This window comes from Labeo rohita, chromosome 17 (genome assembly GCF_022985175.1).
Source record: "Labeo rohita strain BAU-BD-2019 chromosome 17, IGBB_LRoh.1.0, whole genome shotgun sequence".
Classification (NCBI taxonomy): domain Eukaryota; kingdom Metazoa; phylum Chordata; class Actinopteri; order Cypriniformes; family Cyprinidae; genus Labeo; species Labeo rohita.
This window is the reverse complement of record NC_066885.1, coordinates 17,228,434-17,252,247: the sequence shown is the minus strand read 5'-3', so window position 1 is coordinate 17,252,247 and position 23,814 is coordinate 17,228,434. Positions and strand designations below refer to the sequence as shown.

Genomic DNA, 23,814 nt, shown 5'->3' with positions numbered 1-23,814 from the left:
ATCAAATTGAATTAACAGTTAAAGGGACAGTTCATCCAAACATGAAAACACACCAAGGATGGCTTAAGGGTGAGTAAATCATTGGGTAATTTGCATTTTTTGTCAACTATCCCTTTAAGAAGTGAAAGTTGAAGTCACTAGGGAAGCAACTGTGACTCTTTGATTAAATACAAAAACTTCTTTGTGGTTTAACATATTCTGTTATGTGAAATTTGACCTTTTTCTCTGTTCAACCTCATTTTCCCACAAACAGTGAAGAAGCCCCAGCAAAATCTCTGCACAGGAAGATTCTTTTTTTACTGATCTGCAGGGATGTAACAATATCAAAATCTCACAAAATTAATTGCGATATTTATTGTGATGTTTAACAAAAAGGGGCGGGGGGGGTACATTTTAAAGTTTAAAATTCCTCTATCTAATGAATTTTAAGAGATTGAAATTAAAAGCTCCAACCCATGTTTTTAAACTAAGAAAACTTAAGCCAGAAAAAAGTCAGTGAATTTAATTGATCTGAACTTTAAAGGGGACTCAACCCTCTTTTTGGCTGTGATATACTGTCTCAGTCTAAATTACATTTACACTGGTGTTTTAGAAGCCAAACAAATTAGATAATAATAATAATAATAATAATAATAATTTTATATTATTGTTATTCCTATGACATTAATAGACATACACTGTAAAACATTTGCACTGTAAAATAAATGAAAATGAGTATTTCATAGGTATATTTTTGCTTTACACTACAGTAGGGAAATTACAATTTTTTTTCCTAATTTCTACACTTGAAAGAGATATTTTGAATTTGGACTGCAGTAACATTGGCCATTTAAACCGCTAGTTGTCAGCAATTCATACCTCACCTTTAAGCTTTTATTTTGACGGAAAACTCCAGCTTTAGTGAAAACAGGCTTGGGGTTACAAAAACACGTCTCCTTACAAGTCTAGTAAAACACTGTAATCATCTGCCGCGAAAATAAAGCATAACTGGTGGTCGTTGCGTTCCCAAACATGCGCTAAACTCACAGCATATGCAATAAACGAGTTTAATGCATTTATCCACTGTGAACGGAGCCGTTCTGACGCGCAGAAACACAGATCACGAGCTGATCGCCTGAACGAAGTGCGCGCTTCCCTTTAAAACACGAAGCGAGTCTTTGCAATAAAGTGCTTTCGGTTTTAGTTCATTTGACAGATACTGTGCCAAAACATAATGGCCCAAAACACAACTTGAAAGACCTTTTGTGTTAGAATATTTTTAAAATCTACACTTTTTGCCCAGAAGGCCTATGTCGTTTCATATCGTCGTGTGACCACGATAATATCGTTACGTCCCTACTGATCTGTCAACAGTTTTCCATCAGTAAGCACTGATCTTAAAGGAGAAGTCCACTTCCAAAACAAAGATTCATATATTATGTGCTCACCCCATTGTCATCCAAGATGTCTTTCTTTCTTCAGTCGTAAAGAAATAGTTTAAGGAAAACATTTCAGTATTTTTCTTTATATAATGGACTGCTATGGTGCCCCGATTTTGAACTTCCAAAATCCAGTTTAAATGCGGCTTCAAACGATCCCAATGCAGTTGTCATCGTTTGAAGCCGCCTTTAAACTGTATTTTGGAAGTTCGGGGCACCATACCAGTCCATTATATGGAGAAAAATGCTCAAATGTTTTCCTCAAAAAAACAATTTCTTTACGACTGAAGAAAGAAAGACATGGAAGACAATGGGGTGAGCACATTATATGTGAATCTTTGTTTTGGAAGTGGACTTCTCCTTTAACTGTTTTTGAAAGACAGGCTTCAGATCAGTGTTAAACAGCCAGTGTGTGTGTGTGTGTGTGTGTGTGTGCGCTCCCTGGATTCTCAGCTCGTTATGATCAGAGTGTTGAGTGCAGTAAGCTTGGATGAACTCTGAATAAGATTACATAGGTAAGAACGAACGCACACAAACAATAACCTCATGCTGGGTAAGACACGCACTTTAACTATGCACACTGATACACATTTTCATTTCCAGATGAAATGCAAAAGTCATAATTTATGACTAACTAGGAAACACACACACACCCAGTGTCCTCTGTCTTAATCTCTCTGACCCAGATCATCTGACCCCTTCCCCATCATCCATAAGGCAGACGAGCTAAATTAAGGACACACACAGACAAGCAGTGCCAGTCTGGCCAATGCTGCAGCTGCTCCCCCTACTGGCGGTAATGTGTGAAATGCTGAGAAAATAATGACCATGTGTGGACTGCTTAGTTTATTTTACTAAGCTACAGAAAGCACAAACCCTTAAATTTGTTGTGATATGACCAATACAAAGAAACCATGGTGTAAACTGAAATCTGGAGAGCTGGAAAGGTAAACCAAGTGCTGTATTTTGCATAAATTCAAAGAGAAGAGAGACTTAACTTACATTTGGCGTTTGATGTATTCTTTAAGCAAATTCTCCTCAATCGTATACATCTGCACGCGATTACCGTCGTCATAGTAATAGACCATGTTAGTGCCAAACTCAGCTGGAACTGTGGACCCGTCCAGGTACGAGTCCCGGTAACTGTGGGAGTAGTCATATCGACCTGGAGACAGAGAGATGATATTAGTTATTACATGATGTGCATTTCTAAATATACTTGACACTGAATAAGTGAAACTTAAACCCTAAAACTACCATGTTCAAAGGCCAGAAAGGTAGTAATGACATTGTTAAAATAGTCCATGTTACATCAGTGGTTCAACCTTAATTTTATGAAGCTACAGGATACAAGAAAACAAAAAAAATGACTTTATTCAACAATTTCTTCTCTTCCGTGTCAGTCTTCGACGTGCGCTCACGAGAGTACCACGATGCATCTCTCTCTTCATCATCTGCATATTCTGATTAAATAAGTAAGGCTCGTGAATGCACACTATTTTAATGATGTCCTTACTACCTTTCTGGGCCTTGAATGTGTCAGTTGCATTGCCGTTTATGCAGGGTCAGAAAGCTCTCGGATTTCATCAGAAAAATCTTAATTTGTGTTCCGAAGATAAACGAAGCTCTTATGGGTTTGGAACAACATGAGTGTGAGTAATTAATAACAGAATTTTCATTTTTGGGCGAACTATCCCTTTAAGGTGAATATGATTCTAATAGCTTTTAACTTATTTTTTAGGGGTTCAAGCACGTAGCACAAAAACCCTATTGAAATTGTTAGAAACTGATCGTGCAGACCATACCGCAATTCGTAAAGACTTGAAACTTGGAGGGATAGTAGTACTCACACCGCCTACAACGTGACTAAGGCTCGCCCCAATCATCCTGATGGGGTGGCGCTACAGCGATCAAAAGTACGAAATCGCACATAACTCCTAAATTGTCAGTCGCAGGCTTAAGTGTCTTGTCAGTGGAATCCTTGGTTCACGCGGGACAAAACACATGCCTCAGATTCAATCGTGAGCCTGGCGAAATTTTCGCATTTTTGGGAAAACCTACTTTTGCAAACTAGTCCTAGGTTTTTCACCTGATCGGAACAAAACCAGTGCAGAAAGATTCTCTGGAGAGTGAATATCAATAACTATTAAAAAAAAAAAAAAAAAAAAGAAGTTGAACTTCTGACTCACATCCGCAAAAGGGCGCCAAAACTTTCGAAAAGGGTAAGGCCACTTTTAGTAAAATGCCTATAATTCCTGAATAGAGTAAAATATCTAAAGATAAAGCCAAAATCAAAACACTCAATCTGAGGCCACAGGAGAAAAAAAAAATTACTAAATAATAATTTGCGGAGCTTGGCCACTTAGTGGTGCTATAAGAGGGGAAAAAACATAAAAATGGTTATAACTGCGCAACCGTTCGTCCTATCAACAAGAAAATTGGTGTGCACGGTCTTGGTCCAGAGTGCCACAAGTGTCTACAGAGACATTTGCATATCTCAAAAAACAAGACTGCCATTGGCCACCGAATATTTGAGCACCTGTTAAACAATGTTAACGGAGGCCGATAGGAACTAAACTTGGTGGGCCTGTTTGACTTGCAGCCAAAAGGTCTGAGAGAAATTTGAAAGAAATCAACCACTGGGGGGCAATACCACATTTTTCAAGGACATAAAAGATTGCATGTTGCAGTTTTTCACACATACACACGAGAGAGCTCGTCATTCTGGACAACTTTGCCTGTAGAACCACTGCTGTCAATCAAATCGTTTGTTAAATGATTGAGAAGATGTTAAAAACCTTTTGCGACCTAGTCCTAGGATTTTTCACTCAGTCTGAAAAAAAAAACACTGCAGTACAAATCTCTGGACTCTTTAAGCCAATAATTATCAAAAAATGTTGACATTTACCCTTTGGAAAGCTATATTGGGGTTGTTTAGAAAAGGGACTGTCCAAATTTACTCAAAATCCTATAAAGCCTAAAGGAAAACTCAAAACTTCACGAAAACTGCTGAGCACATGCAACAGGTGATTCTAAACAAGCATACAAAGCTTTATGGGGATCGGGTCACAGCTGGAGCCATAACAGTTATAAACGTTACAAAACATCATATTTTTAAAGTAATTTACCTGGATTTGTCAAAAATCATTTAATCATTGATTTACTTGGGTACAGCCTTGCTAAATAATATGTAATGTCTTTTTCTTTATATGCTTAAATGCCTTAAGCGCTTGAACCCTGGTAATCGCTGCTTGCAGCTATATTTTTATTTGCTTTTACTTGTCTGAAAGACAGGTACCTGGAGACAAGCTTAATATCAAGCCCTGGGAAATTCTAATATTGCCTTACACATACAAAAACAATGGAACACTCTTCAAGGAAAGGAAAATTAGTGCATTTTATTTACTAGAACATCATGAAGACACAAAAACACACTTCAGATATACATATCTTCTTTAACAAACCATTGTAAACATAGTCTGACTGTAAGAATTGATGTTTAGGTTGTTCAGGGATGTTTTTATTGGTTACCTCGTCCACGACCTCTGCCTCGGCCACGACCTTTGCCCCTGCCCCTGGGGCCTCCGCGGACATTGCTGCCCTCGCTGCGAATGCTCGCTGTGTCATCAAAGAAATCTCTCTCCCTTCGCCAGCCTGAGGAACACACAAAAGAAAAGGACAAGATAAGAACTCAAATTAACTGTGTAAAACAGTAATGCTTCAATTTAGTGTCCCTCTATTGTTTTAATGGCAGCAGCACTTGAGCTGCACAAACACCTCAAGTTTGTGTAAAACCTGATGATCATGTTTCACAGCATGATTTGAAAGTCTTTAGATTCAATGAAAGCAAAAACATCTGACTGCCTGTACAAAGGAGTTCATATGATTTCATACAACATACATTTACTTATTTGATTGGTGACCTAGAATATTTTTAATATTCAGTATTCGTCACAATGTTTATTTGTTTAAAATCATGCAAAATAATTCAGTGTATACACTGGATATATAAAGCAGTGTTGTCTCTTCATATCCATATGTTGCAATGAAACAAACAGAAAGAGAAAGAAGCTTTCCAAAACCAGTCTAGGGGCTTTTAGTAATGCCTTATATCCTCCTGCATGTATCCTGCCATAACATTTAGACAATAACTCATTGCAAATTACCCCACACTAACATCCAAAAAGACATAATCTGAGATTTATGAAGCAATTAAGGAACCATTTAATTAAGTAATAAGTATTGTGTAATATCTCAAGGATACTGAGTGTCTAAATGTGTATGTGACTATGTGCACATGTGTGTATGTGTTAAGACATGCGCGTGTGTGATTTAAAGCATTTACGCGCATGGAACCCGCCCAGGCATCATGGGAATTTCTAAGCTCTCAATTCCTTTAGTGTCTGTCTTTTCAGTCTCTTTTTAGCTGGAGGTTGCTGCTGGTACACGTGCGATCATGTTCGAGTTTGTGTAAGTGTGATGAAGGCGCTAAGTCATTTTTCCAGTTTCCGAAACTTTTTTCCATCATCTAAAGAAATGAGTAAGCTACTTTTGACAAGTTTGTTTGATCATTTGGCTCATGACATCCACTAAAGTGGACAGATGTTTAAAAGCCATTTTTAGCCATTCAGGGTTTTACGTTACATGGGCAATTACCTTTGACCCTTACCCATAACTCTATATGACTGTTCACTTAACATGACATTGTTGTTGTTGTTTTTTTAATCAAAACACATCAGCAAACAAATTAGATTGATTATAATCTTGCTTAATAAAAAGATGTTTCCTTTATTAGCAATTAATCAATCTACAGGCTAGATGATCACTACAGTCAATATGTAATGATCACTGATATAAGAAGAAACTAATTATATCTGAGTCCCAGCAATGCTGTTTTATTGCACATACTGTAACCTGCTATTACCGGATGTGCTCTCTTGCAGAATAAATTAATCATGGATAATAAATGCACCTGCATTTATGCCCTAAGAAACCCAACAGCCACTGCCATTTGTACACCTTCAAGGACTGTGAATGGAGTTGTATGCACATTGTATACAGCATACAGTATTGAAAATAGTGTATTATTTGATCAGACTGCCAAAACTTAAACGCATTTTTACACAGAAATAGTTTAATAAAAATTGTAAAATAACTATTTATTTCTAACAAGTTATCTTTTTAGCAGCTCTGAGCTCATGTCCATGATGTAGCATACTATCTTAATTGGAGGTAGCACATAATGTATACTGCACAGCTAGAATTCCACTCTTAAAGGAGAAGTCCACTTCCAGAACAACAATTTAAAGATAATGTACTTTCCTTCTTTCTTCAGTTGTTAAGAAATTATGTTTTTCGAGGAAAACATTTCAGGATTTTTCTCCATATAGTGGACTTCTATGGTGCCCCGAGTTTGAACTTCGAAAATGCAGTTTAAATGCGGCTTCAAACGATTCCAAATGCGGTTGTAAACGATCCCAGCCGAGGAAGAAGGGTCTTATCTAGCGAAACGATTGGTTATTTTCATGAAAATAATACAATTTATATACTTTTTACTGTCAAACACTCATCTTGTCTTGCTCCTCCCAACCATTTTTTTTTTTCTTGTTTATGACAGTTAGGGTATGTTGAAAAACTCCCATCTCATGTTCTCCCTCAACTTCAAAATTGTCCTATATTGAGGTTTTGCCTTTTGTGTTAAGGGTGTTTGATCTTCTTTGCATGTTCACTTTGCAAAGACTGGGTCAGAAATTCTGCAGCAACGTAGGATGATTTTAAAATGATTTTTGAAGTTGAGGGAGAAAAAACGATTGGAGTTTTTCGACATACCCTAACTGTTCAAACTTGGGGCACTATAGCACTCTATTATATGGAGAAAAATCCTGAAATGTTTTCCTCAAAAAATAAAATTTCTTTACGACTGAAGAAAGAAAGACATGAACATCTTGGATGACAAGGGGGTTAGTAGATTATCTGTAAATTGTTGTTCTGGAAGTGGACTTCTCCTTTAACAGAGCCACGAACATCAAATATGGACACACAGCGTAACTGTGAATGCCTGTTTGTGTTAGTGTTATCTGTCTCACCTCCTCTCCTACGGGGGGCACTGCTGTGCGTTTCCTCTCCGTCCTCCGTCTCCTGCTCGTTCGAAAGTCCTGTGATTGGATCCGACTGTGCCTCCCTATTCTCTTTACTGTCACTCCCATCACTTCCGCTCTCCTTCTCTCTCTTCTCCCCCACACGATCCTTCTTCCTCTCCCTCCTTCCGGACGTCACTTTCCTCCCCTGCGTGTTTATCACATTCTGCTGCTGCTGAGGAGCGCAATCAAATCAATCTCTTAGTAAATTAAACCACAACTTAGCAGAATGAAGCCAGCTGTCCAGTCAGTGAAAAACAACACAGATACATTTCGTCCACAGGTCTGAAGGCATGTGATATGAAATGAACACTCAGAGGATAAACGTTTCATTTCATAGATCCTAAAGGGATAGTTCACACAGAAATGACATTTCTGTTATTAATTACTCACACCCTCATGTCGCTCCAAACCCGACAGACCTTAGATCATCTTCGGAACACGAATTACGATATTTTTGATGAAATCCGAGAGCTTTCTGACCCTGCATAGACAGCAATGCAACCACCATGTTCAAGGTCCAGAAAGGTAGTAGGGATATAGTTTAAATAGTCCACGTGACGTCAATGGTTCAACCGTAATTTTATGAAGCTATGAGAATACTTTTTGTGCACAAAGAAATGGACGGTGGTACTCTTGTGAATGCACAGCAGAGACTGACACATTTTTGTTTTCTTTGTGCACAAAGAGTATTCTTGTAGCTTTATAACATTATGGCTGAATCAATGATGTCACAGACTATTTTAATGATGTCTTTACTACCTTTCAGGACCTTGAACGTGGTAGCTGCGTTGCTGTCTATGCAGGGTCAGAACGCCTTTGGATTTCATCGAAAATATTTTAATTTGTGTTTCGGGTTTGGAATGACATGAGGGTAATTAATGACAGAATTTTACGTTTTGGGTGAACTGGCCCTTTAACTCTGACCTAAACACTAAAAACATATGCAGAAAGACAGACATGCTCTTAAAGGCATAGTTAATTTACTCATGGCATTTCATGGAAGAAAAGTTGTTGTTTTTCTTAAATAAAACATCAAAGATGATGATAAGTTCAATGTCCAGGCTGCTCAATGAAAGTCAATGGGGATCTTTACAATGATGGTCAAAAAAAGTATATTAAAAGTTATTTATGTGCTATAGTACAAGTCTTCTGAAGACACTTGATGTAGGCAAACTAAAAATATATGATTTGAACAGTGTTGGGGAAAGTTACTTTTAAAAGTAATGCATTACAATGTTGTGTCACTCCATAAAAAGTAACTAATCTAGTTACTTATTATGGAAAAGTAATGCATTACGTTACTTTTGCGTAACTTTTTCAAAAGTTATATATTTGGCAGCTGTATAGGCCCTTTCACACCCAAAGTGAAATGAATAAGCTTCAGGCTAAATGAAGTGCCTCTGCATCTCACTCCCAATTTTTCTCAACATAGGGACAGGAAAGTGTCAGTGAATAAATAGGAAAACAAAGTAACTTGCGTTACTTATTTGAAAAAGTATTTCACTAGTTACTTGAAAAAGTAATCTGATTACATAACTAGCATTACTTGTAAGTCACAATCCACTTTTGTTGTACGGAAAAGAGCAGCTCCTCTAAAAGATGTTCTAAATTGGCTAAAAATTCTAAATGACAAGAGTGTGAAGAATGCCAGGATTTATATTAATATATAAACATACATAAAATCTTTATTTTGTTATATTTTCTTGATAAACTATTCCTAAACCTTTTTAACTTGTAGACACCCACCTTCCAGGGTGATATATGAAATAAACTAAATTCCAAAATTTCAGACATTTCAAGAACTAACTGCATTTCAGGATTCACTTTTTTACAACCAGTGAATGAATGAGATATGATTACTGTTTTTTTTCTCCACAATTTCTACTTCATAAAATTTTGACATAACAAAAATGTATTATAGAAACTGCCGTGATTTTTAAAATCTACTCATATACAGCATTCAGGTTTCCAAAATTAAAGTAGCAAATCAAAATCAGAAATAATAATAAGAGACCATCTGTAACAGTAGAAATCATACACAGCTGCTCTTCAGTTTCAAGCTGGACGTACTGTACTAATTATTATAACGTCCCACATCAAAATCACATGGTAATTAACTAATGTGTCACAGTTTTCATTATGTAAATCAAAAAATAAAGGCCTAGAACTGATCAAAATTCGATACAAAACAGCTAGATTTACACTGAAATGCAATGTATTTCTTACCTCCTTATTGGCGATTTCTCCAGGAGTAGGCCAGTTTGTGATGTCACTGAAGTCACTTGACTGCAAATGAGAGTGAAGGAAAGAGAGAAACAAGAGTTAGATCTGTATCGAAAGTCCCCATCTTTCATCGTGATCTATTTTTACAACAGCCAATTCCTGTGTTAGGACATAAATGGGAAATGCACTAAAACACCCGCTTTTTGATTTGAACAGAAAAATAAAAGAAACAACATTACTCCCTAATGACTGTCAACTGAAAGGCAATGTGCAAATGCACGCTCTCTCAACGTCCAGTTTGAATGATTTATGAAAGGCAGCTGGTATACTCTACTGACATCTGTGCATCAAATACTCCTCAAGTTGAGTTTCCACCCTACACGACAACTTTGTCAGTATTTAACACATAAAACATTATTTGGACGCTGTGGGGGAAGTGTGCCTGTTCCTTTCTCAGAGATCATTTCAACTTCTATTACCGGAGGAACGTCAATCATTCCTCAAGCCGAGAAGCAACCCAGAATTCCAAGTGCCGTATCGGATTCCACTATCGTCCTGAAATGGGTCCTGGGTGTCCCAGATGCTAAAGCTAGACGGTACAAACCGAATTTGCAAGGCAGTGCCTTGGAGTTAAAATGGTGATGTGAACTAACAAGTTTGGTCAAAACAACCCAAACTTGTCACAATGCACCCAAAAAAACTGAAATGCATGAGGGATGAACCCAGAATTACATGCTAGGGGTCATGAATGTACAAGGGAACCTGTACAAGTGTTGTACGTGAGAGTAAGTGGAGACAAACTAACATGCCTTGGAGTCAGTCATGGGGACAGCACTACTGCCCCCATTAGGACTGAATTTGAGCCTTCTATGTGCTCTCTCTGGAATGTCCCACTGAGGTAAAAGTCAAAAACTCATGTGCTGACTCTCTGTTGACTATCACCCACACAAAAGACTGAACGGAACGAACAAATATCCACTTAAATACAAACACAAGCCAAGCTGCTCTATGACTGGCTGCTGCTGACCCCTGATCCAGGACATCTAAGCACTAGACTCTGTTGCACAAACACACTGAACAAAAAAAAAAAAAAAAAAAAAAACTGTCGATTTACACAAAAGACCGAAAAAAAAATATGATCTGCCCATATGGATTTATGCAGCATCTATAATTAATGGCAGGCATTAACGTTTATTGTTTTGTATCCATTAAACAAATAAATGCCGGTCACATGGCCTCAGCTGAAGATTTGCTGCATAAAACTGACTTACCTTACTGGTCTTCCTGGATCTGGGTTTGCTGGCACGGACAACTTTGGTAGGACTTGGGGGTTCTGTGGACACAGAACAAAAACAAGACAGTGATTATGTTCGATGTAAAGTAACAAAGAAAGATTTGCAAAATGTAGAAAAATTTAAGAAGCTATATAAATGCAGAACCATATTAGTAAACCACTGTGATAAATGTCTGAATGCTTAAAAAGAAAAGAAAACACACACACACACACTTACATATTAGAGCTGGGCTTTGACACAAATTTGTACAATTCGATTTGATTCTGATTCTCAAGCTTGCAATTTGATTCAATATCAATTATATATCAGCTATAGTACGTGCCAAATTTTCAAGGAAAAAAAACTCTCAACTAATGCTGTCAAATATATGTAAGAGTCAGTTGTACTACATTTCTATAATATTGTTAAGGATAAGATATACTTCATTGTCCCAGAGGGAAAGTCATCTTGGGCTCAAAATACAGGAACTGCATCAGCGCACTTCAACAATAAATTGCACACACACACACACACACACACACACACAAAAAAACACCACATAAATACATCTCATTAAACCATCTCAATACGAAATCACTTAATACTACTTAGTGACTTAATTTTCCTAAACCTGTTAAGTCAGGTTAAAATGAACTGATTTGTATACAAACACTTAAATTACACTCAGTTAAGTTTTTATAATAATAAAGCTACAATTACATAATTATATTTCTACTCCAAATCATTTTTTGATATATAAACGTTCAAATGGTGGCTGTCATAAAAGTTGACAGATTTACTCAAACAAATTCAACTTTTGAAAAAAAGTAAAAATTATAATGAACATGTTATGTGGTGCATATATTTAGCAAAATGCCACTCTCTAGAGGTCATTTTTCTAGCGGACTAATGAGTTTATGCTCACCAAATGTCTTTTCGTACGTGACATTGTTTACAAGCTGTTATGTTGACGTCTTTGCGTGGTTGAGCGGTTACATGAGACAGGATATGGATTTCGGTAAATTGTATTATTTTTTTAACATAATTTCGGAGGTTTATTCATATTTATTACATGCTGAAACGGATAATAAAGTGAAGGAGATGATCAGTTCACATGTGCTTCGCGCTGTCGCTTTTCTCGATCTGAGGCGCTACAGGGATCTGACGCTCCACAAAGCGCCAAAAGGGCATTTATTGTTTACATAGTGTGGCCTAAACAAATGGACAGAATTTTAAATCTGAGGCTTTGTTTCATATCAAAAGTACCAAAGCACAAAGCTTTCTGCGATTTATTGAATCGGCTGCTCGCTACAATGTTCAGTTCATTAACTAAAAACAAGCTAGACTAATCGATTCTTGCGATTTAAGAATCATTATCGTTACGTAAAAATGAGAATAAGTTCAAATCAATATTTTTTACATATGGCTGACACGGTATGAACAAACCAGCCATACAGAAACGCAGTTAGCCTAAGAGTACTTTTGCATTTAGATAATGACTTTATTAATCATTCATTCACAGAACATACTGAAGACAGTGATCATCACTGTACACACCTCCAGAGGAAGAACTCTGGATTTTTGGTCTATATGGAGCTAGTTTCGTCTCTGACGGTGGACACGTGCAGTATGACCTGAATGTTCTAAGTTTAACTACACTGATAATGACTCTTTGAGGGCATTTACACATTAAACCAACTCCTACATATTCCACACACATCTGTACAGTAACCACCTGTTAAAACAATTTCAAACAGGAAAAACTTGTGCAATGTCATAGCTATGCCTTATGACACTTGGTAAAACACCTTTTTCCAGGCTTTTTGCAAGGCACACAACACATAATTTCGAAATGGCTGTTAAATATTCTAGAAGTCAAAACTGTTTGAACAGCAAAATGTTTTATGTTTTTTAAAAAAAAAAAAATCTCTTCTGTTCACCAAGCCTGCTTTTTTATCCAAGGTACAGCAAAAACTACTATTTAAAATAACTCCTTTCTATTTGCGTATACTTTTAAAATGTATTTTTTCCTGTGATTTCAAAGCTAAATTTTTAGCATCATTACTCCAGTCACATGATCCTTCAGAAATCATTCTAATATTCTGATTTTCTCCTCAAAATACATTTAATATTATTATTATGTTGTAAACAACCGAGTAGAAGTTTTTCAGGTTTCTTTGATGAATAGAAAGTTCAGTAAATAGAATATAGAATAGAAATCTTTTGTAACATTATAAAATGTCTTTATCATAATTTTTTGATTCATTTAAAGCATCCTTGCTAAATAAAAGTATTAATTTCTATAATTTCTTACCCCCCAAAATTACCCATCACCCCCTAAGCTTCTGAATGGTATCATAGATTACTGAATAAAATGTACTCAACTGACTTAAATATTAATATCAATAATAATAAAAAACATTTTCTGAACAGCAAATCAGCATATTAGAATGATTTCTGAAGGATCATGTGACACTGAAGTCTGGAGTAATGATGCTGAAAATTGAAAACAACATATTCAAATAGAAAGCAGTTATTTTAAATAGTAAAATGATTTCACAATATCACTTTTGCTGTATTTTGGATCAAATAAAAACAGGCTTGGTGCGCAGAAGAGCCTTCTTTAAAAAACATCTTACTGTTCAAAAACTTTTTACTGGTAGTGTAAATAAGCACAGTGCCTGGATTTTCTATAAAACACCTCCAGGCTACAAACTTTAGCTAAGTAATAGCTCAAAGTATGACCATAAAGACTGCATTTCTGTATTCATGTGACTCATGAATGACGACTGAATTTTCATCCTCTGGGTATCACAGATCTGCCCTTAAAATCTACAAATGACTCTCTCTCTATGTGCGTCCAGTGTGGCAGGTCAATACGGACTAAGTGCCGTGGTCAATTATCTGGGAACAGCTTCACTTAGATTGTAAAGCCACACGCCAGCACCTGCACAGCAAGGTCACGCATCCACATGTGTAAAACATTAACTTCCTCTGCAAGATGGAGCAGCAAACAACATTTCTATGAGGGCTAGTGAAAGTGGAGTCATCCGTGGTATTCAAATCCCCCCCAACACAATGACACGGCCCCTATGGGTATTTGTGCCACTGTTCACACTACCAACAAAGCGTTCGGCCACGTCCTGACTAACTGCCCCCACCATAATAACAGATCTACAGAGTCAAACCAGAAGATATAAACAGCGTTTTTTAAAGGAATACGATGATAATGCTAACAGCATTAATTTTGGTGTAGTCTAGCCTAACTTATTTAAAAGACAAGAACGTTCACTTAGCACACAACCGTATACGTGACTTCCCGTTCATTGCAACATCAGGAGCTTCACAATTGGAGGTGTTTAAATTCTTTGTGGTTGTGGAGAAACAATCGTGAACAATTTAAGATTGACATTCTTGGCCTAAAACTATCACATCAAATCAGCTTTATTCTTCAGCAATACCGCAAACAGCTTTTTCCCTTTGGGAGAATCAAACACTACTGTGTTGTAGTTGCCAACAAAACCGGTTTACATTTCTTTACTCTTAAAAAAAAAAAAAGCTGTCGGGATTAAACAGGCAATAAAGAGGGACGCCCATTCCTGGGAGTGTCCGGGGTCCTTTATCATTACTGAAAGGATGGCCTGTATGATAAGGCACTGGGCGCTTGCTGACAGTGTGGGGTGTGACCATACATACAAACTTACTGATACTGTCCCGCCGACACCTTTCTGTCAGTAAATACTGCCTAAGGCTAAATAACTTAATCTGATGCAAACCATCATTTAAATCACTAAAATGTCACGCCACAAACATTAAGTAAAGCCAGTTGGGTGGCTATTACTACGCCACTGAATAAAAGCTTAGCAAACATTTTTAAAACGTTTATACCATTTTCTAGAAGTTTAAACTTAATTTGTTTAAAATTGCCAAGTATTCATCAAGCTTTTCCATGTTTACAATTCTAAAAAAATATTCTTGAACACCATATTAGAATGATTTCTGAAAGATCATGTGACACTAAAGACTGGAGTAACGGCTACTAAAAAGCATTTCACAGGAATAAATTATTTATTCATAAAATACATTAAAATAGAAAACAGTTACTTTAAATTGTAATAAACATTCACAATAAAACTGTTTTTGTTGCATTTTCTAACAAACAAAAGCAGCCTTAACCATAAGAGTATTCTTTCAAAAACACCTTACCATAATCATTTGAAAGATAAATGTACATTAGGGATGTCACTAATGATTATTTTGGTAATCAAGTAATCGGTTGTTTACGATTAATCGAGTAATCGGGTAATTGTAACTAACTTTTTGTAGTAATAAAAACAGACCTAAGCAAACAATTGCCTTTAACTGCTTAAAATACATATATAGTAGCATTGAGGCAATAATAGTTCAAATAAAGTATCAAGAGCAAGTAGAGTTGTAAAACGATTAGTCGTGATTAATCGATTCAAAATAAGTTTGTTTACATACTATATGTGTGTGTACGGTGTATATTTATTATGTATATATAAATACACACACATGCATGTATATATTATGAAAAATAAATGTTAAGATTTATATGTTAAATATTTATATTTATATATAATCTAAATTATATACAAGTGTTTACATACAAATATTTTAAAAATATATACATATATGTGTGTGTATTTATATATACACATAAGTGTACAGAGTACACATGCATATAGTATGTAACCAAGCAAGTAATCATAGTTTTATTGAAAAAAAAATGGTTGAAATACATCAGCCTGGTTTCATAGACAGGGTTTACACTAAACGAGGATTAGGTCATAGTTCAATTAGGATATTTAAGTAATTTTTTATAAACATGCCTTAGAAAAATAATTACTAGTGTTCAATTAGAGACTAAACAAAGGCACTGACATATTTAAGATCAGTCACTGCAAATTTCTTTTTAGTTGAAACAGCTCAGACTTACATTTTAGTTTGGGACTATGATTAAGCCTTGTCTATCATAAACAACAGAGCCAACGGCGTGACAATTGCTTTTACACTTTACTGTGCAACCTAATCCTTGTTTAATATCGACTACACGATATTTAATTCAAACATCCATTTAATCTTTAATATTTGCCCATTTCTTTATGACAGAAATGCTACAGCCCCTTGTAATTTCTTGAATATGTGAACATCAAAAAGTGAGGGTTTGAGCTTTTATTTTGAAATTGTGATGAACAGTTAGCATATTTAGAAAGATACTGATGTATTGCCCTGTATTTGTTAGGTTTATAAATGATTTACCTTACAAATCTGATGAAATGGGTTCTCAGATGAACGTAAAAGTAAACCTAAACTCATAACAATATGCAGAGATAGAGTTTGAGACACTCCACATATGTAAATGTAAACGCGCAGTTTATGTGGAGCAGCATTTACTGTGAACGGAGCCATTCTAAGACGCACATACATAACCTACATGCATATAAATAATTAAAGCACATATATTAAACCTGCATCACATATACTTATTTCATTGAATCGTAGTGTTTGTGAATTCACAATAGCGCAATAGCACAAATTACGCTTTATTATGTTTTTTAAATGGGTTTAATATATCATGCCACCTTGGAAAATGGTCTAATAATGCATTTCATGGATTCCTGTGAAATGTCACTTCTGGTATTTTGCTGGTTACTCGACACGAGCAAAGTGCAATCAAGGATTTTTTAAGATTGAAGGACTCAAGGAATTGTGACACCCCTAAGATACATAATACGAATATTACGCCACCAAAACTAGTAATTCACATTAAGCCAAACATTTATAACCTTAAAATGACTACATATAGGTATCACTGCAGTTAAAACAGACAAAGCTGCCTACAACAAACCCTATGGTTGTTTGACAGGGGAGCAGCCCATTCTCAAATATCAGCTAACAAGTCATGTGTACAGACTCTAACAGCAGAGCAATGGTTGTTAAAACACTGCTATCAGTCTGACAGCATTCTGATCATTCAAAGGAAAGAACACATTTCTGATTTTCAACACAGATCCCTGAGGATCAACCTGAGAGCTTCTTTCACATCACAGTCCCATTTGGACTCATGACAAGTATCCCACATTTACAGAAAGCCCAAAGACCTTTGGCTTAACAAGGTCAGTGAGATCTCCAGCTCTGTTTATTCATCAGAACAATGACACGTGCAATGCATGTGGACTGACATATAACTCACACAACAGCAGACTGCATTGGTTTTTTCCTCAAACCACAAAAGAGAAACGCTCGTTTAACACACATCTCCATTCACACTGAACACAACTGTTTTTTTTTCATAAGGAAAAACAGGAAACTGGCCATGTAATTCAGATACTCAACTGAGGGGTTTAATCATTCAAAGACTGACACAGAGGAATTTAATCACTGATTGGATTGGCTTGAAAACATCATCTCTATTTGACAAGACGTCTATCACTAATACCAGATACAAAGAAGAAAAAGTATAAACAGCAGAAGGTTCAGCAACCAAAAATATTAAATAAAATAAATCCGGTTTTATGACTGAAATAATTTATTGAAACTAACATCTAATTGGCGCTTGACTGTGTTAGCATTTATTTCACAGCCGCAATGTGTAAAAGCTACAAAGTGTGAACACACTTCACGGTGACCAAAAATGATGCTTATGAGAGGCATGTAAATTTGTTCAGCTTTAAAAATAATAAATAAAATAATCGAGAGAACGGTGAAGAACTTTGGTTTAACTGACACAACACCCTGAACTTTTTTGGTTAAAAAAAGCCTTTTAAGGTCACTAATAAACAGTTTACTTTAGGTATTAGGTGGGAACCCATCCAATTAAACTAATACTAGTTTAGCTGTTATCCAAATACACATAAAGGTGTGGCCATATTTACCATTGCTCAGTGAAATTTCAAGGACGAAATCCAGTTATTCTAACAGAAATCTGTGTGATCGAGAGTTTCGACCGTGGACCAAAATATCCCCATGCAGATTTCATTCATTTTCAAGCTGGTCATGTGAATTTGCTGCGACCAACAGAAAGCTGCTTGGTTTAAAAGCTTTCCTTCTCACACACTATTGACAACAAACAATTGACATTTTTTGTCTACGAAATTTGGCTGAAACTTAATTGTCACAGCTTAATACATTTATGCTATTTTTGGAAAAAGACTGCAAATTTGAATGTAAACTTAATGGCCTAAAACAATCAGATCTTTTTCCTGAGACGGAGAAGTCCACTTCCAGAACAAAAATTTACAGATAACGTACTCACCCCCTTGTCATCCAAGATGTTCATGACTTTCTTTCTTCAGTTGTAAAGAAATTATGTTTTTTGAGGAAAACGTTTCAGGGTTTTTCTCCATATAACGGACTGCTATGGTGCCCCGAGTTTGAACTTCCAAAATGCAGTTTAAATACGGCTTTAAACGATCCCAAATGTGGTTGTAAACCACCGAGAAATCCCAGCCGAGAAAGAAGGGTCTTATCTAGTGAAACGATTGGTTATTTTTTATTAAAATAATACAATTTATATATTTCAATGTCAAACACTCGTCTTGTCTTGCTCTGCCTGAACTCAGTTTATTTTCGGTTCATGACATTTAGGGTATGTTGAAAAACTCATCTCATGTTCTCCCTCAACTTCAAAATCGTCCTATATCGCTGTTTTACCTTTTTTGTTAAGGGCGTTTGATCTTATTTGCATGTTTACTTTGCAAAGATTGTCGGTACTTCTGCAGTGATGTAGGATGATTTTGAAATGATTTTTGAAGTTGAGGAAGAAAATACGATTGGAGTTTTTCGGAGTTTTTACCCTAACTGTCTTGAACCAGAATACACAGAGTTCAGGCAGAGCAAGACAAGACGAGCATTTAAGATTAAAAAAATATTTAAATTGTATTTTTTTTATTAAAATAACCGATTATTTCACTAGATAAGACCCTTCTTCCTCTGCTGGGATCGTTTACAACCGCATTTGAGATTGTTTGAAGCTACATTTAAACTGCATTTTGGAAGTTCAGACTCGGGGCACCATATCAGTCCATCATATGGAAAAAATCCTGAAATGTTTTCCTCAAAAAACATAATTTCTTTACAACTGAAGAAAGAAAGACATGAACATCTTGGATGACAAGGGTGTGAATACATTATCTGTAAATGTTTGTTCTGGAAGTAGACCTCTCCTTTAAAGTTATTTCGATCAGCCCCAAAAATGAGATTCTCAACAACAAGCTTATAAACTTGCCTTACTACTGTCAGTAATGTTTAGTTATTCAAACCAAGTTATTTGAAGGTAAAGATTACCATTACCTGTTTTCAAACAGGTTTCCCTAACACTTCCCCCGTCACCCATAGGACAAACAGAGTGTGTCGGCCAAAACCATTGGCATTGTTTGAACCAATCCATTTTAAATTAAACAAAACAGTTTGCCACAGTGTATCAGAGAAATTACTCTATGAATAGCTAAATTATAGTCATCCCCATTTATTATACTGAGATAGGAGAAATTTTAACAAATAACATTTTAACATTTAACAAAAATGTCACTCTAAACCCTAAACAATGTACATACACGTACACACAGGCACGTTTCTAAGACTCTCGCATGAAAAAAACCCATCAGATGGTCTTATCAGTGTACACAGTAATATTCAGTTTAGGGAGTGGTCTAATATTACATGTGTTACTTTAAAACTACCATACTGTCATAAGGTCAGCTCAACAGGTGAGCTGCAGACTAATGAGGATCCAAACACCAAAACACAGTGTGTTCAAGCGCTGATGAAGTGTTTAGCAGCTGTATGAGTGGGGTTGAAACTCCAGTGTAGAGCAGTGAGGGTGTAAAGGCCTCTCATGAGCTCCTGCTGGAGTTGCAGTGCTCAGCACTCCACGTGCTCCCGTGCAACTCGATCAGATGGGGTGGGGAGAGGGGTTGAATCTGCCCACATCAGCAAGTCTGTCCAAATACACTCAAATAATCGAGGCGCACACGGGTCTGTCGGCAGAATGTTGTGGGAACGGGCGTTTTGATGGGCGTTTATTCCCACTACCACCATATTTGGTCACATCACAAAAGGCAAAAAAAAAAAAAGCTCCGAGCTTCCTGACAACAACATGCTGCGCGTTTAACCTACCTACTTAAAACTTAAACCAGCCCAAAACCTACTAAAATGACCTCTATGAGTAACATAATATGGACAGGCTCTTATATTTGTCTTATAGGTGTGTTTATGTGCTATCTAACTTTAACAACAACAGTGTTTTTAATCAGGCGAGCCAGGACAGCACAACATATGTCAGCCAAACCACAAACGAAGCTCCAAGACTATAAGCCTGCAGTGACTGCAGGTCAAAAACACTTATAAACCATTTCAAATGTGTGGATAAAACAGAGTAGTTTGACTTTCATTGCTTCACACTGCTTTAGAGGATTAAACGGTCTGAGGTGTTAGCGCTGTGCTACATAGTGATATCCGATTCTTGAACGAATCGTTTTTAAGAGTCGAATCTTTCAATGAGAACCAAAGCGATATGTGAATTGTTTACGTATTGAATAAAACGTACTGGAAACACGTTAACGATTTGAACTAATGACAGTTTTATCAATATGCGTAAATAACACAGCTGCTTTCAATAAACTGTGTTTTATTCAATCAAACGGAGTAAAAATTAATTCTAGAATCGATTTATGTCAATTCTAAATATAGTTTAGTCTAATAAAAACGAACTAGAAACATTAAACTTTAATAAACAGCCATAAGTATCCACATGGGTTTTATTAAAAGGTTTTATGGCATAATATGACACCGGGTTGCCAATGGCGACGTCATAACGTAGAACAATGCCTGAATTTGTCAATCAAACGAACTGTTCAAAGGAACCGATTCGCTGAAATGAGTCGGACGTCCCATTACTAGTGCTAAAGCTAACAGGCCACGCCCCCACCACTGATTGGTCTGTTTCTCTGACCATGTATGAAAAACACACTTTACGGATATGGGCACAAAGTTTATGAATTATCATAAATTGGGAGAATAGACGGAGTTATCGTATGTTTCAAAGCACGCGTGCACGAGCACGCGAAAAGGTCATAAAAGTGAACTGACAGGAGTTTAATGGCCGCTCCTGTTTGCAGTAGCACATGCGAGCTAACAGAGCACATGTGTGCATGAGAAATATTGCTGTTGGAGGTATAAATGAGTGTGTTGTGAGCATAAACTCCCTACCTGTTTGTATCGAGCTGTTGTTGGTGGCATTATTAGGAGGGCACGCGTTCCTCTTCGTCCACGGGTTCACTTTTGGCGGAGGAGCCTCGATCACTTTCTTCTTGGCAGTTTCTGCTTTCGGGCTTGATGCATTCTGCTCGTTCTCCTTGTCGTTCGTGTTGTCCGTGCTTAACTCATCCGCTTTGCTTTCCATGACCCCCTGTTTTTGATGTTTAGAGTCGACCTGAGGAGGATCCTGCTGCCCCTCCTCGTGGCTCGCTCGATCAGGTTTCTTGGGTCGATCCGTGTCCGACTTGTTTTGGTTCCCTTCGCCCAAACAACTGACTGTCACGTCCAAGTCACTCGCAACTTCAGTGGTCATGGTTCAAAAGCGCAAACGCCCACGCGTTCTTGTTTTTTTTTTTTTTTTACTATCCCGCAATAGTTATTTCCAAGCGCAAATAAAGAAAGACTCGGTCAAAGCTGTTGCAGCTAGAGCACAAGTTGACAGCCAGCAGCTTGAAACACGGCGGAGAGCTGCATCGGACTTTTTCGTGTTCTTAAATGTCAAAATGCTCGATCCCTTAAAGAAGCCATGTTGTGCGGTCACACTAACTGATTACAGTAAGTCAAATGAACGAAATAAAAACTTTGCCAATGTATTCAACCCACTTCAGGATTTGGCTGATCTGCAACTCACCTAAATAAAAGGAAATACTACGAACGGCCACGAGTCATTGGACGAGTGTGTGGCGCCTCTCTGTTGCCCCGTGCGTTCGCACGCGGTACTGCAGAACGGTAGAACGTGGTTGATCAAAGGCAGTGTTGCCATGTCCACTTTTAAAAGAAGTTTGGGGTTGCATTTTATGTGCTTATTTTCAAAATATATTAGGACTTGCTCGTGCTTGGTCCCATACCACAACAAAGTATGACTGACCATTAAATAATAGCAGCTGTCCAAAAAAAAAAACTTTTAAAGTTTAAAAACATAAGCTAGTATGTATGTTTATACTTCATGAAATGTTTTAATTTGCAAAATAATAATAATAATATTAAATTAAATATGGCGTCCAGTTACTGTTCTTTGTTTTCTCTTTCACCTCAGTATTTTCCTCCTTTTCAATAGGTAGAAATAGTTTTATTTTATCTTTTATTCTGATTGGCAGTATAAGATGTAGCTTTACCTTGTTTTATTTATGTGCTATGCAAGTTCATTGTACAATACATCCTATCAGTTAATTCAAGCGATTTCTGTAGGGAGGTTTAATGTTTGTTTGGGGTTTGTTTTGTCACATGGCTTATTTTTCTTCCGCGATCTGGCAACAATGGTCAGGGGCAGTCTGACGTGGCCTTTCCCCCAGTCAACACACAGTCACAGACAGTTACAAATACCGAAAAAACATCAAAGGACATATCACAATGATTTCATCTAATGGTTTAGACTGTTTGTTAAATTACAAATATGAACACGTTTACAGATAAATGTTGACACGTGAGGGGAGTGTTTTGAGCATCACACCGAGAGCACAACAACAACTCAAGTACTGTTTTATCTATTGTGGAAAGTAACCGTTATTATGAATGAAACCCAATATGTTTTGGAAGAAAATGGTAATGGTATTTTTTTTTTCAAATACACCACCAGGTGGAGTTCTTTAACAACGTTGTGCCACACCTTTTATTTATTATCAAAAGACATAACTTGATGTGATTAAAGCTATTAACAGTAAAGTTGATGATACACTGGGCCATTTTTATGAGCAATGTTGCTTGGGCACTTTTCCACTGAGAATGGGCGACAAATTTCTGGATACTTAAGATCGGTCGTGGGCCCTGTTGTGTCTCACCTGGTTGCCAGTTGACGGCAACATTGCTCAAATGGTTGTCCCGTGTAAAATCACCTTAAAACTACTGCAATAAAATTTGTTACAGTTTGATACATAATCTCATTAAATTTGCAATCTCGCTTCTGCGTCAACATTGGACAAAACTTGTGGTCATAAGATGTCTTCCTTAAATTCGTCAAAAAAAAAGCATTGCAGGGATAACGCTTGTGTAACACCCTCTAATGACTGGTGTGACATGAACTGTTGTCAGGTTTTTCAGTTCGCCTCCTGCTGACACACTTTGCAACTACAGTCTAAAATGTTAAGTTGAACTATTAGAAATAACAGGACATTTCAAGCTTGCATTTGTTTGATCCAGTATACAGCAAAAACTGTAAAATGTGTAAAATATTTTTACTATTTAAAATAACTGTTTTCTAATTGATATATTTTAAAATGTAATTTATTCCTGTGATTTCAAAGCTGATTTTTTAGCATTGTTATTCCAGTCACATGATCCTTCAGAAATCATCTAATATTATTTGCTGCTCAAAAAACATTTATTATGTTGAAAACAGCTGAGTAGAAGTTTTTCAGGTTTCTTTGATGAATAGAAAGTTCAGAAGAACAGCGTTTATCTGAAATAGAAATCGTTTGTAACATTATAAATGTCTTTATCATCACTTTTGATCAATTTAAAGCATCCTTGCTAAATGAAAGT

The 23,814-nt window shown here is 36.6% G+C and overlaps 1 protein-coding gene across 2 annotated transcripts in view; it reads right to left on the bottom strand.

Annotated features, from left to right (window-relative positions):
- Nucleotides 1–22,015, bottom strand: part of larp1b (La ribonucleoprotein 1B) — a 38,199-nt gene extending 16,184 nt beyond the window's left edge. The window contains exons 1-6 of one of the 2 annotated variants that reach the window (XM_051133277.1): nucleotides 21,289–22,015; nucleotides 11,053–11,114; nucleotides 9,785–9,844; nucleotides 7,505–7,730; nucleotides 4,950–5,072; nucleotides 2,421–2,583 (exon numbers count right to left, since the gene is read on the bottom strand). In XM_051133277.1, coding sequence (XP_050989234.1) covers nucleotides 2,421–2,583; nucleotides 4,950–5,072; nucleotides 7,505–7,730; nucleotides 9,785–9,844; nucleotides 11,053–11,114; nucleotides 21,289–21,649 — 995 coding nt within the window. In that variant the 5' untranslated portion in view covers nucleotides 21,650–22,015. The remainder of the gene's footprint in view (nucleotides 1–2,420; nucleotides 2,584–4,949; nucleotides 5,073–7,504; nucleotides 7,731–9,784; nucleotides 9,845–11,052; nucleotides 11,115–21,288) is intronic. The other variant, XM_051133278.1, reaches the window with a different exon arrangement.
- Nucleotides 22,016–23,814: the final 1,799 nt, after the last annotated feature.